This window comes from Lontra canadensis, unplaced genomic scaffold (genome assembly GCF_010015895.1).
Source record: "Lontra canadensis isolate GAN:19392208 unplaced genomic scaffold, GSC_riverotter_1.0 scaffold13, whole genome shotgun sequence".
Lineage (NCBI taxonomy): Eukaryota > Metazoa > Chordata > Mammalia > Carnivora > Mustelidae > Lontra > Lontra canadensis.
Window position 1 is genome coordinate 12,797,628 of NW_022631007.1, and position 14,927 is coordinate 12,812,554.

The 14,927-nt window shown below is 47.4% G+C and overlaps 1 protein-coding gene across 1 annotated transcript in view; it reads left to right on the forward strand.

Annotated features, from left to right (window-relative positions):
• Positions 1-11,373: 11,373 nt before the first annotated feature.
• TRPM8 (transient receptor potential cation channel subfamily M member 8) overlaps positions 11,374-14,927 on the forward strand; it is a 75,077-nt gene continuing 71,523 nt past the window's right edge. The window contains exon 1 of the mRNA XM_032857975.1: positions 11,374-11,490. Coding sequence (XP_032713866.1) covers positions 11,374-11,490 — 117 coding nt within the window. The remainder of the gene's footprint in view (positions 11,491-14,927) is intronic.

Consider the following 14,927-nt stretch of genomic DNA (forward strand, 5'->3'; position numbering starts at 1 on the left):
CCAGGGTGAAGGAGGTGGGGAAGGCTAGGTGAATGCTGAGCCTCGCAGGTCCGCTGTAGTTCCTGTGTGCCTCTCAGGCCAGAACGGGAATTGAGAAGATTTCTCTGATGGTGTCATTTCTATCTGAAGCTTCTGCAAGTGTCACAGTCACCATCATAATGAATAATTGATGGGAGCGAAGAGCGGAGATGGCTGGGGTTTGGTATGGGCCCTTTGGAGCATTCTTCCGAGCATGAACAACACAGTTTCGCTCATTCAGTGTTTTGTAAAGAAAACTTCTCCCGTCTCCTTTACCTAATGGAGACTTAGATATACATCTTGCTTGAAAATGACACCTCAGGACCAGTTTGACTGTGGCGAGAGGCAGGTAAACCATAATCTTAAAAACTTGCCACACGCCATTCTTGCATTTGGACAATGACCGGATAGATTGATTTTCGATTTTGGTTTTGTTTTTGCAATGGGCTCACAGGATACAAGAGTATTCTGTTGTGAACGGGTGATTTCTAGGTTATTTAAAATTATTTATGAGCATCAGTAATAAAAATAATATCAGGCCAACCTTACCCCTGGCCAACAAAACCAGGTTTCTAATCCTTGATTTGAATATTAATGGTGTATCTATATAGTATGAATGACAATCTATCTCTTCCCAAAGAGGTATTAAAGCTACTTACTAAACTGTTAGCTTAATGTTTAAGGATTGGGCTCTCAGGCCATTCTGTTTGAGTCCTGTATCCTCTACTGATCTGCTGTGTGACTTTTAGGAAGTTATTTAACCTTTCTGTGCCTTACTTTCTTCATCCATTAAATGGAAAAAGAATAATCATAGACTACGCCAGAGGGCTGAGGGCTGATACATGTTAAGAGCTGAGTTAGCACCTGGAACATAAGAGACTTTACATGAACATGACCACTATTCACTCCAGTTGTTAGGGCGCCACTCACAGCCCGATGAGATGTGTTTCATCCTCGCGGGATGAACTGTATTGTCCATAAATTCAAGCTATGACCACAGAAACACACTGAGCCCAAACTGATGTGATATGGTCTCTGAAGCATCCCAGTCTGTGTTTTAAAAATATCCAATTACGAGTTCTGAAGAGCTGGGATTGTATTTGGGGATGAGAGGGTTATTGGTGCTATTGGCAGAGTCCTGGGTGAGCCCAGTGGTTCTCTAATTGGGACCCCCTGACCAGCAGCACCAGCCACACCTGGGAACTTGTCAGAGTTACAGAGTCTGTGGGCCACCCCAGAGCTGATGAGCACTTTTGGGGACCCAGCAAATTCAGTCTGTGCAGAGAACATGTATTTCTCTGGCTGGGAAACTGGAGATGCTATCCGTCTTTAGGTTGGAACTGCTGTCCCTCCTGATGTGTGCGGGAGCCAGTGTCTTCACGGTCTTTTTATGAAATTGTGACAATGTGAATAACAATCCAGAGTCCATTTTTTCTTTTAATTGTTGTTGAGGCAATCTTCATAGCAAGGTATAGGATTCCATTAATTTCATTGGACTCCTCTGCAGTCATTGAGAGTAAGGACCATTGATAAAAATAATTGAGATATTGATAAGAACATGAAAGCAAAAATCATACACAGTTAAACCAGTAAGTCCTAAACCTGGCTAGATTCTCAGGTATCTGTACCTTGGGGCCCATCACTTGGCCTACCCTGGAGTCCCTTCCCCTGAGATTTACTCTAGGGATGCACCTTCTACTTGCCTTCAGGACTTTACAGGGACCAGGAACATAGGTTGGTGCTGTAGGTGTTGCTGGCTCTATCTAAGATGTCCCCCACCATGTGGCCCCGTGTTCTTTCTACAGTTCTTTTCCTCTTAAATTATTATTTGGAAATAAGGGTAGATTCACAGGAAGTTGGAAAACTAATACCAAGAGGTCCCATGTACCCTTCACCTGTTCCCCCCAATGGCGACACCACACAGAGCTCTAGTATAACACCAGGAAACTGATATTGACATTGACATTGAGACCTTACTCTGATTTCTCACTGGTTTTATATGCACTCATTTGTGTGTGTATAGTTTTATTTACTTCTGGCAGGAGTCCATTCGTGTAACTGTCACCACAATCCAGCTTTGGATGGGTTCCATCACTAGAAAGATCCCCCTTTAGAGTCCCGCCCCACCCCCTCCCTGATGCAGGCGCCCTTTGTTCCCTGGGTGATGTCTCAGGACGTGTGGGTTGGGTCCTGCTTGCACCTGACCACGTTCATGTCTTTGCCTTGGCTCCCAGCAAGGGTGGGCTGCCGTTAGTGTCTATCAGCCCTGCAGGCTGGCTTCCCATGTGCCGGACCAACCCCTCACGGTCACCAGCGTTACCTTCTCCTTTGACCCTCTGCTCTCATCTTGCCCTTTCCTTCCTTGGTATTCAACAATATTTTAGTAAGTCTCTTCAAAACTTTGCACACTGAGGAAAAAATAAAAATTTAAACCGCGAAGAAAAGAAGTGGTACCCCGTGTTCTTCATTTATTACTTGTTTGGCTCCCCGACCCCACCCTTCCCCCATTCTGGAACTTCTTGAAGTTGTATGAACAGCTCCCCAACCCACTCCTCCAGTTTCCCGGTCTGCCTCTCTGCCACTCACAGATAAACTGCCTGAAGACGTAATTCCTAAATCCAGTCTTTTCCCTCTAAGAATACGCATGTGCTTCACCTTCCAGCTTGCAGAATTTCGATACCCGCCCCTTACGCCCCCCCGTCTTGTCCCTTATTTTTTTTTTTTCTGCTGCGCTCTTTATGTAACTTTGAGTTTATTCTTATCCTTGAATAATTTCACCAGGACACCTGTAAGCCTATTAATTTTGCCTGGCATGAGACTCAGTGCGATTTTTTTTTTTTTTTTTTTTTGTACTGAAGACCCGATTCCTTCATTGGCCCAGGGAAGTAGATTGATTCTGTTGACTTTCTGACTGTCATGCCTCCTCTGTGTGGATCATTTTTCTCTTCTGAAAGGCCTGTCGCTTACATGGCCCATCTGTATGTGTCCCCTGTGACCGGCCACAACCAAGGAGTGGAACAGTTACCCCAAGCAGCTCCTGTCTATGTTGGAGTAGATGGGGCAGAGCCTCAGGGCTTACTCAGCCCGTGCCGTTCTTACTCTGCAAGCTGCTCAGGCCAGGGGTCACTGTGCAGGACACCATGGGCTGGTGTCCACCGAACACCTGGGCATGTTCTCTGGCTTGACCTTAGGTCACATGATGATGCCTGAGTAGGGTGCCAGTTTTGTGCAGAAATAGGACTGGAGGCAATTCTGGAAAGCACTTCCCTGCTGGGGCCAGGAGATCTCTTTTCTGAGCGTCTACCCTTCTTCTCTCTTGGTCACAACTGCCTTCATTACACGTTACAGGACTGGGGCAACAACACTCTCCCTCCAGCCGTCCATTCCCAGGGTGGGCTGTAATCTGAGCACAGTAATAAAACGACATCAACAAGCTTTCCAGGGCTGCAAAAAAACGAAACAACAAAACAACCACACAAAAAGAGCACACGGTCAAAGGAAGAATTTTAGGTCACTGTCTAGTAAGAGTCAATAAAAATAATAGCATTTAAGAATAAAGGGGAAAAGCAAATGACTGTTGGACAGAAAGAATAAAGACGAGGCCACCCTCAGGGTTTTCCTTTACCAGATCAAAAGTCTAATAAGAATGGAACAGGTTCTACGGTGGGGGGAAATTGTTGTCAAGTTGTCCACGGGCAAAAAGACATTCACGTGAAGAAGCAGCTCCTCACATACACCTCCTATGAGTTGCTCCACTGAAATCATCCCCAGGCACTTCCTCCTGATGCGGGGCAGACGGGTCCAGGGTGAACAAGTCAGGTGCGAATGGACACCCACTGGGCGGGGACACCCGTGACATGTGAAGAGGGTCGAAATCATAGAGATAAAGTTAATAGGTAAATAAAAATTATTCTTGTGCATGAAAATATACAATCTGAAAAGAATAGCTTGAAAATAACAAGCTAGGTATAAAACCCTGAATACATTGACCGTCATGGTGGACTCAGGGGGTGGCGGGGGGGGGGGGAGGAGAGTGGCTCAGAGAGTGACCGGAAGGTAGCCGGCAGGTGAGCAAACTTGACCTAATGCTGACTTTGTGCCGTTAGAGTCCGGTTTGCTGTGGGCTCTGTCATTCTTTCCTAAAGCTGCTCGGGGTTCCTCCTTAGTATTGATGCAGAGTCTGATACCTTAAGGATCCTGCATCTGATTTTTACATGTATGGGACCCAAATAAAATCGAGGAGTCTTATGGCCAATCTTGGCACAATGTCTCATTCAAAAGATACTCAGGCCCGACAGAGCAAGAGCATTGGAAATAAATATGAATGCGAGGGTGGTAGGCAGTGGCAAGTGGTAGGCAGACTTCTGAGAAGGCCTGAAGGCCCCCTGCCTCCTGGTGTTCCTGCTCTTGTGTGTTCCCCTCCCCCGAGATGCTGGCAGGACCCAGTGACTTGCTTCTAACAACAGGATGTGGCAAAGCTGATTTGGGATGTCACTTGTATGCTTAGGTTACACAGCCTGTGACTTTGCCTTGTGGCAGATTCTCTCTGTTGCCTTATAGGCTGGCATACTTTGATAAAGCCAGTTGCCACGTTGGAGGACCCACAGAGCCAGGAACCACGGGTGGCATCCAGCAGCGAGGTCCAGAGGACCCTCAGAACACAACCCTGCTGACAACCATGTTAGCTTGAAACAGGGCCTTGTCCTGTCCATACTTGAGGTGCGACCCCAGCCCCTGCTGGTACCTGGACGGCAGAGAGCCCACCTCAACTGTGCCCGGGTTCCTGACCTGCAGAAACTGTGAGATTAAACACGAGCTGTTTTTAGTACTTATATTCTGAGATCATTTCTGATAAGAGATATCTGATAGGAATGGTTGAACTCAGAAAAGCTGCCAAAAGATGCTGTCCACCTATCTCACCACAACCTTATTCACAGTGGTAGCCCTTGCCCTTCTCAGCCTGCATGCCTGGCCCTCCTCCCACAACCCTACCAACTCTCCCCTCCTCCTACTATTTCTCCACATCTGTTCTCCTGTGACTATCTCGGGTCCTTTTGAATATCAGTCTTTTCAGTTTTTCTAGGCTACTCCCCATTTTCAGTCCACATGTACCCCAGGAGCTGAGCCCATGAAACATGTTTCCCTGGTGGGCGAGGCAGGGGAGAGGGGGGTGGTGTTGATGTGTCAGTAATCTTTTCTGCCACTTTGCTTTCCCTCAACACTTTATGCAGTCTCTTCTTATAAAGTCCCCCCCCCCCCAGTAATGGTAATAAGGACAGGAACACTGATGTTGATGTCACCCAAGTCCCCGGCTGAGCTGCTGTGGGCTCGTCCCATGTTATTGTCACCATATATGGGGGAACATTGCTGGTCAGCCACAAGCGTGGCTTTTCCTGACCTCAAGTCCTTGCTGTTGTTTTTTTTTTTTTTCTACCACACAGTCTGCTTTCCCTCCAAGTTAGATGATATAAATAGATGGTTCTCCGTGTGTTGATTTGCATTCCTCTTGACATTAAATTTTTCACTACTAAAGGCAAGTATTTTGACAAATCATTTGGTTTTGCCTGAATGTTGGTCCTTGGCCTGTGGTATGATGCTTGAACTTTTCTGATGTGTTCACCGACCCCGTGATTTTTGAGAACAGCACAGTGAATTGAGTGTGTGTGCGATACGAAATCACCCTCTTCAAATATGATATTAAACATGAGGGGCACTCTTGCTGTCATTTTATTGGTGGATTCTTCTTTTTAAAAATTTTTAATTTGAATTCAGTTTAACACGTATGGTATTATTAGCTTCAGAGATAGTATTTAGTGGTTCATCAGTTGTATATAACACCCGGTGTTCATTACACCATGTGCCCTCCTTAATGCCCATCCCCCAGTTACACCACCCACCTCCCCCAGCCACCCTCAGTTTGTTTCCTATAGTTACGAGTCTCTCATTGTTTGCCTTCTTCTCTGTTTTTGCCTTATTTTATTTTCCCTTCCCCTATGTTCATCTGTTTTGTTTCTTAAATTCCATATATGAGTGAAATCGTATGGTATTCATCTTTCTCTGATGTATTTCACTTAGCATAATACTCTCCAGTTCCAACCATGTCGTTGCAAATGGCAAGATTTCATTCTTTTTGATGGCTGAGTAAAATTCCATTGTATATATACCACATCATTTTTATCCATCCATCTATTGATGGGCTTCTGGGCTCCTCCATAGTTTGACTGTTGTGGACATTGTTGCTATAAACTTTGGGGTGCATCGAATCACTGTGTTCGTGTTCTTTGGATGAATACCCAGTAGTGCAACTGCTGGGTCATAGGGTAGCTCTATTTTCATCTTTTCGAGGAATCTCCATACTGTTTTCCAGAGGGGCTGCACCAACTTGCATTCCCACCAACTATTAGGAGAAGTCCATCCACACCACGGGCTCTTATTCCCTTAACTTAGCTTTCTAACTTCTAGTTGAGATTTCCATTAGTTTAGAGAAATACACTCAGAGTTAAAAATAAAAGAAGGGGATGGTCCTAGACTTGAAGCTTGTACTTTTAAGCATCATTACTCCAGTGCCCTCCAGGTGGGTGGAATGCGAGTGCCTCTTTCATGTGAATGTCAAATACTGCAAATCTGATCCACAGAAAGAAGTAGCATCCCAGTAGTCATTCTGGAGAGGCTCCAAGACCACCCCCTTGCATATGGTGGCTATCGAATGCTATCTCCTGTTCTGTTGTGTTACAGTTTTGGAGTTATGGAATCCTATTTCTCGTTGTGTGTGAAACTCCAACTCCTGATTGTTGGGGATGTCGTGAATAAATCCATCACCTTTAGAGCTTGGTAAACCATCCATAAACTTATTCTTAAAAAAAAAAACAAACTTATTCTTCCTCAAGGACAGTAATGGCTCTCTTATCCATTCCAAGAGACTGAGGCTCCAGGTGTCCCCCATCTGCCTGTGCAGGTGGGTGATGGCAGCAGGTGTGCACAACAGACCGAATTTCTAGAGCCAAAGCTTCAGGCTGCTCTTTGGCAGCAGACACCTGTCCTCAGAGGGGAACTTCTAGGACCTTGGGCACATGAATATGATGAAGGCAGGGCTGCTCTCACTAATGTGGGGGGGGGGGGTCCCTGAGCCTTGGGGCAGAAAGTCTCCAAGGACACCCTTTTACTTATTTTAAAAAATGATTATTATTTATTTAGGATTTTTCTTTTAATTTTGAGAGAGAGAGAGAAAGAGAGAGAGAGAGAGAGAGAGCATGGAGGGGAGGAGCAGAAGGACAGATTCCTCACTGAGTGTGGTGCCTGACGCAGGGCTTGATTTCATGATCCTGAGATCATGACACGAACTGAAACTGAGTCAGGGGCTTAACTGACTGAGCCACCCAGGGGCCCCTCAAGGACCCCCCCCTTTTTATTACTAATTTTTAAAAGATTTATTTTTTTTTTTTTATAGAGAGAGCAAAGGTGGGCAGAGGGAAAGGGAGAGAGAGAATCCCAAGCAGGCTCCATGCCCAGTGTGGAGGCCAACACAGGGCTCTATCTCACTACCCTGAGATCATGACCTGAGCCGAAATCAAGAGTCAGGCGCTTAATGGACTGAACCCCCTGGGCGCCCCAAGGACCCCCTTTTAAAACCACACTCTAGACTTGGCTGTTGAGTGAAGCCCTGAACACCTGTGTGTTGTGCCCATTTCTTCTCTGGAGTGAGAGTTAGGCAGGCCAGGTGGGACGCAGGTGCTGGGGTAGGAACAGTAATTAACCAGTTCCTTGTCCACAAAGGATTTTAGATAATATGATATGAGAGGGAAAAATAATCAGAGCTTTTCATCAGTATTTATTATGTTATTGCTGGCTCTCTTTTCCTTTGATCTTCAATCGGTTATCTATCTTCGATCAGGGACTGTAGGGGGAGCTGCCTGCCCCACAGAGCTCTTCTGTTCCACGCTCTGTTATTCTTATAAGAATGGCCCTGTGCTTTTATCTCTCTCTGTCTGCTAATTTTCTTCTGGCAAGATTGAAACAGGACCCAACAAATTAGCTGGTGGCCCCTCCTCCCATTTGCTCCTGTGGAGGGGAGGTCTATACTGGTTTTCTACACTGGTTATCTATGTGCTCTCTCAATCCCCCAATGCTGGAACCCCGTTACCATGGTCACTGGTTATCTTCCCCTTGCCCAGCCTCTAGATGCTTATCCTGTTTACTGAGTCTATTTTCCAGATTTCATGAGCAATGTATTCAATTTTGGTAAATATAAAAAGTAGAAAAAAGAAAAGAATTGCTCACCATTCCACCCCCTACGTTAGCATATAGTGGTTAGCATTTTGGTGTATTTACTGCTCGGTGCCTTCTACACATTATCCATGAGGCACTTACTGTCGTCCTGCTGGAGCTGCCTTTCCTGTGGGCTCCGAGCCACCTTTATAAGGAACTGAGAGGAGGAAGGACCCACTGACGGTTCACAGCTTAGTGCTTCACCCAAGGCCCTGTCTGTGAAGCCAGAGCTCTTAACTGCCAGGATTCCCTGCCTTCTGCTTTTTCTTTTCCTACTTGCCATTGAATTATACCCCCTTCATGGCCCCGCCCTTTTATTTCTTTTGGGTGAAATGTTCTATTAATGGAAATTGAGGTTATTTCTAATGGTCCCTATTACAAATAACTCAGCAATGAATAGTTTTTCAGTACAACTTTTTTGTGTTTCTGACTATTTCTTTTATCTAGGGTCCCCAAAGCCAGTGCACCTGGTCAACAATATTTAAGTCCCTTGCTATACCATTGCCCAATTGCACTGCAGGTAGTGAAATGGTTTCCACACCACTCAGTCATCTGGAAGCCTCTGTCTCATTTCCCTCTTCCCAACATCAGATACTCTCATCTGAAAATACCTCCTCTCAGTGTGTCATTGTTGTTGGGCTTTTACGACAAGGGAGGCTTAGTCTGTTTTCAAATTTACTTGCAATCTGTGTTCTCTTTAAGGTGGGTTTGGATTTTAGCCCTTAGCCTAGTTTTCTACCAGGTTTTGTATTATTCTGCCTGGTGGTATGACTTTGTTACTTTTTCTTAGCATAGGATGCATCCACTGGTTTCTCCCTAGTGTGATTTTCTTTTTTCTTTAAAGATTTATTCATTCATTTGAGAGAGAGAGACAGAGCATGTGAGGGGAGCAGCAGAGGGAGAGGGAGAGAAAGCATCCTCAAGCAGACTCCCTGCTAAGCGCAGAGTGCAATGTGAGGCTGGATCCTGGGACCCCGAGATCATGACCTGAGCCGCAGCCAGTCGATTGTGCAGCTGACTGAGCCACCCAGATGCCCCGGGGTGTGACTTTCACTCCTTCCTCCCCTCCTGGCTATGGTCCTATCTGATTTACCTGCACTTTCCCAAAGTTCCCCAGGAGGGGGAACTGTGGATCTCCTTTCACTCTCTGGGCCCACCCCCTTGGCCTCTTCTGACCTTTACCCATGGTCCTCAGTTATCTGTCCCTTCCCCTAATGCCCCAGCTGCTCTCCATCCATGCCTTAACTCCTGACCATGTTCAGGGGACGGGTGAATCCCTTGAGCCCCTGGGATGTAAGATGTCCTAAAGAAGGCCCAAACTCATAATCCACCAACCTGAGCTGGGCTCAGGAAAGCAGCTGGAAACTAATGTCTGACGCAGGCATTTGATGAGCCAGAACAGGGCAGCTCACTGCTTATCTCATGCAACTTGCCCATTTTTTGTCTGAAGTGTGACTGAAAAGCAAAAATACACCTTTTCCCGTTGTAATGAAAAAAGCAGTTTTTCATTGTGAGGCAAATGAAATCTTTTTCTGACCGTTGGTGCCCTACTTAGAAGCAATTTGCTGTATGGGGATCACAGTAAATACCTTGCAGGATTGATCTGTGGTTTTACAATAATGTATGTAAAGTACCAATTAATACTCAGAGCCTCTCTTTGAAATGTCTGGGGAGAGAAGTAAAAGCACTCGTCGTTTTAAACAGCCTGGACCAGCTTCTCTGAGTGGGTTTCAAAAAAGGTTCCAGACTCTGTGTAATGGGAGAGTTTTGAGGCTGCCTGGGGTGGGGGCAGTTGGGACGTAGAAGTCAGACCCACAGGCTGAGGCTTGGAACCTGTGGCAGAGTGGCAGGTTGAGGCCTTTCCACATCCAGGGGTTCTGGAAGGTGATGTGGAAGCAGTTTAAAAGCTGAAGGAGGATTTAGGGTTTGGGAAGGGGTGTGTTGTTTACTCATTTAAATTATTCACCTCAATAAATATTTGTACAGATCTACTCTGCACACCTTGCCACGTCCTGGGACCTGGTGCTGAACAAGAGAGATCTGGTCTACCCGAAGTGGCTGGGTGGAGGGTGGAGGTCACGGACATGCCCCCGCCTGGGGGTCACAGAGCACCTCCCCAGAGAAGTGGCACACACGTGAGGCCCAGAGGATGAGAAGAAGATGAACAGACAGGGGGTCTGGGGAAGAGGGTTCCAGACAGAGGGTGTGACCCCGGGGGCCACTGGAGAGGCTGGCGAGGGAGAAGGAGGTGGGTCTGGCTCTTGTATGTGCTGTGACTGGAGGGCTGTCACGAGTCGCTGAGGAAGTGTGGTACCAGAAGAGGAGACTCAGGGAGACTGGGAAGGATGATGCTTTCATCCTAGAAATGTCATGTCTAGTATGTCTGCCAGATGACACAGGCACGTGGACAGAGTAGCCATTGGTCCTTTTTGTCTGTAGCCCAGGCTGAGGGTCAGAGGGCACCCTTGCAGGTTGGGATGGGAGGGTCTGGGCATCAGGAGAGCAGCGGCGGCCTGGGAAGCCACCCTGTGGTGGCTGAGGCTTCTGTGTGTCCTGGGCTAATGGCCTGCTGCCAGGCCTGAGAGGGAATGGCGAGGTATCCTTGGGGCCCAAGTGTCGGCTCCCAGTCTCAGGGTGACCTGGACACCCAGGCCCTCAGCCCCTGCCACCATGGGATGGATCAGGGCCAGGATCCTTCTCAGAGTCCGGCCCCTTCCTCTAGATGTCACAAGCCGTTGTTAGGGTTTGCTCTTTATGTTCCCTTGACTCCAAACCCCTTAAGTTGGAAGTAGCTATTGCAAAACTCCCAAGTGTGGTGGTCTGCAATGTGGACCCCGCCCCAGAGAGGGGCATCTGCGGGGGGTGGTGGGTGGACCTGTGCTGTAAGGACCAGAACTTTAGCAGGTCCTGGAAGATGCGGGGAGGATGAGGCCAGAAGAGCAGGGCAGCGGTGCCGTTACTGGTGGGCGTCCTGGGGTGGAGCAGGAGGTGGTAGAGACAGAGAGCATTGAGACAAGGCTGTCTGTAGAGCCCTTTTACTGTTGGCAACTCAAACTAACCCTCTGTCCCACCCCATTCTCCACAGACAAGATGTCCTTCGAGGGGGCCAGGCTCAGCATGAGAAACAGAAGGAATGGCACGCTGGACAGCACCCGGACGCTGTACTCCAGCATGTCTCGGAGCACGGACGTGTCCTACAGTGAAAGCGTGAGTCCCCAGCAGCGGTGCCGTCATGTTGGAAGGCAGTGATCTGCCTGTGATGTTATTTGGGGACCCACACTGTTTCTTTAAACAGATCATAGCTCAAAGTGTAGTGTTTTGTTCTGTGGCTTGTTTTGGTCACATACGGAAGCATTTTCTCTTCTGTGTTGTTTTTCCAGTATCCTTATTTTAAACGTTGTAGCCTTAAGACATTGTTACATGATGCGTTTATTAACTGGCATTCGGGCAGTTTACAATACTGAGCTGTTAACACTGGTTAATGCTTAGTGCTTGGTGTTCTTGCTTTGGGTCCGGCTGGTTCACCGCGAATGATTCTTGAATTTAAGTCCTTCTCTTCAGCTCTATGGCTGGGTCGCAGTTTGGGTCCTCATTTGTTCTTGCAACAGCTTCTAATTGTTCTCCTGGGCACCTGTGTGTCCTGTTCCAAGGCAGCAACTACGCTGTCCTGCAGGTGTGGGGAACTGCCAGTCATGCTTCCTCAGGGCCAGCAGGGGCCCTCTTCTTCCTGTGACCAGACTCTGTGGGGTGGGAGAGTTTTGAGGCTGCCTGCTGGGGGGGGCATCTCCCCATTCCTGTCTGCTGTGTTGTTGCTCGGGCATGTCCCACTGGCTTTGTGCCCATCCTGCGGGCAGATCCAATATGCTCGCTTGTTAGGATATAAAGACAGCATTCTAGTCTGATATCAAGGGCCCCCCTCGTCTGCAGTGTTGGAAGTCAGAACAGTAGCTCCCTGTGGGGATGAGGAGGGAGGAGGGCTTGGGAGGGGTGCTGGGCGTGTCAGTGTCTAGGTCCGACTGGTGGTTATAGGGGGCTGGGTTTGTGATCTGTTGGTGAGCTCTAAGACAACAAACGAGGGGCAAGTAGCCCCCCATACTGCGTATGCAGGCAGCGCTGGTTCTCAAGTGCTGCTCCAGCATGAGCCCACCCCCAACACCTCCTTAGATTTTACACCGGGTCTCACCTTAGCCCTGGCCCTGCAGGAAACAAATGAAGGGCAAAGACAGTGGGGGCCTGTCCTCCAGCCTCAAGCAACAAGAGGCCTCCCGGAAGACAGGAAAGGCCTTTTCCCCATTTCGCTCTTGGACTTGGGCTGTGATGCCTCTGGGAGATGGACAAGGGCTGACTTTCTCTTGGCATTCTCCATGGCTCCCAGAGGATTTCTTGATGGATTTCCTGCTCACATCCTCAGAGGTGCTGGCAGCCTCCCCAGCTAGAACTTCTGAGACCACCCAAGGATACCTCATTTCCAAGGGTCCTGTTTGCAGCCACCCGCCTCCCCCAACCCCCTGCTAACACACAACTCTGCGAAGTGCATTTTCAGAGGGAATTTTTAGCTACAAAGCAATGCTTGCACCACCGCTCGTCTGTGATCATTGACTCCACAGGACTATACAGCTGTAGAGTCCTGTTCATTTAGTAATTAAGTAGATTTAAAATTAGTTAAGAAGTTAGAAAATATTATCAGGCATCATAGGCTTTGAGATTTTTGCCTTCAGATGAGTATAGGAATTGTGGTTGTTTTCCACATTTTTATTGTCTGTGGAAGAGAATGTTCAAGTGTCAATTTCCAGCTTAAGGAGGAGTAATAAGAATACTTTTGCACCCACCACCAGCTTAAGGAACAGAATAGGACAGACAACCGAAGGGGAAAATGACAAAAGGCATGAGCATGCATTGAATAAAAGAGGACACAAAAATAACCCATAAATGTGTGAAGAGAGGCTCAGACTCTCTATCAGCAGCAAGACTTTGGAAGGCCCCACGTGCCCCCCATGCCATCCTCTCTCTCCTGCTAGAGGTCACTGCGAGCCTGCATTCTGTGTTACTGTGTTTATAAGTTTATTATTTGAATATATATATATATATACATATATATATATATACATACATACATATATATCCCTAAACAATATATCATCTATTTTTTTAAAGATTTTATGTATTTATTTGAGAGAGAGAGAAAGAATTAGCAGGGGGGAGGAGCAGAAGGAGAGGGAGAAGCAGACTCCCTGATGAGCAGGGAGCCCGATGTGGGACTCCGTCCCAGGACCCCGGGATCATGACCTGAGCCGAAGGCAGAGGCTTCACTGACAGAGCCCCCCAGGTGTCCCCCTATTGCTTAGTTTTATCTGGTTTTGGTATACATGGATGTCTACACGTATTCTTTGGGGAGTTTTTTTTGTTGTTGGTGATCATTACGTTTTTGAAATTTGTCCGTGTTGAGAGGTGAAGCAACTGCTGGCCTGTTTCATTCCTGTTCAGTGCTCTGTCCTGTGCATGTCTGTCCAGCCTGAGGGGAATGTCTGGGTTTTAGGGCTTTGCTGTTAAGAGCAATGCCATGTGAATGTTTTGGGGGGTGTGAGGTGGGGTTCGCTGGGAAATGTTCTAAGGGTAAAGCCGGGTGGGTGAAGGTAGACACCTCCCCCTCATGGGGTCTGGGTTTAAGACACAGGATCTATGGGACAACTTTAGTTTGAAGGGCCAGGAAGAGGAGGCATGCGGTCCCTGCTTCTCTGATGTCTCAGAATGTAGGGTGGTGGGCACCAGCAGGCAGACTGCCTCATGCACTGTGGACTTCATTCCTAGAGACTGCCTGCCCCCTGTTTTTCTGGGGCACGGCCGGTGGCAGCCTTGCTGCCAGGGATAGGGGGGTCAAGGCTGGCTTTGGTGCCAGCGGCCTGACTTAGGGGGCCAAACCTCTATGAAGTTGTTGGAGAAGTCAGCGCCCTGAGGGAAGGGGGTTTGGACAGCCAGCCCTACTTCCCCAGGGCAAGAATCCCTGTAGGGCTGGCAACCCATGGCCAGGCATTCTGAGCTTGTCGGCTGTTCACAGGACAAACCTACCTCTCTCTCCCCAGGGCATGATTTCTAGGGCGATAACTTTGCTGGCCATGGTAAATAATTTTCCGGAGTATTTGCACCAGTTTACTCACCCACCCCTTGGGAGCATGAGGCCCCAGGGTCTCACATCTGGCGTCCGCTGCCTTTTTGATTTTTCCCACCTGGTGGGTGTGCCATGGGAAGTCACTGTGGTTTTCCTTCACACTTGCTTCATTAATGGAGAGGCTGAGCCTCTCTTCACATATTTATGGGTTAATTTTGTGTCCTCTTTTATTCGATGCATGCTCATGCCTTTTGTCATTTTCCCCTTCAGTTGTCTGTCTTATTGTTAGTGATTTCAAGTGGTTTAGATAGTCTGTCAATCCTGTGATGATTAATGTGTATTAATCTTGAGGAGTGTAAAACTACACTTGAGGAGTGTAGTTTTTTCAATGCATTTGCAATTATAGTCTCCCACTTGAGGAATATATTTTTTTTTCAACGTATTCTTCATCTCTTTCCAAATAGTTTACTTTTGCATCTGAAGGGAAGACTTTGATGTATAGAAACTTGTGGTTGTTTATCAGAATGAGGTCTCAGAT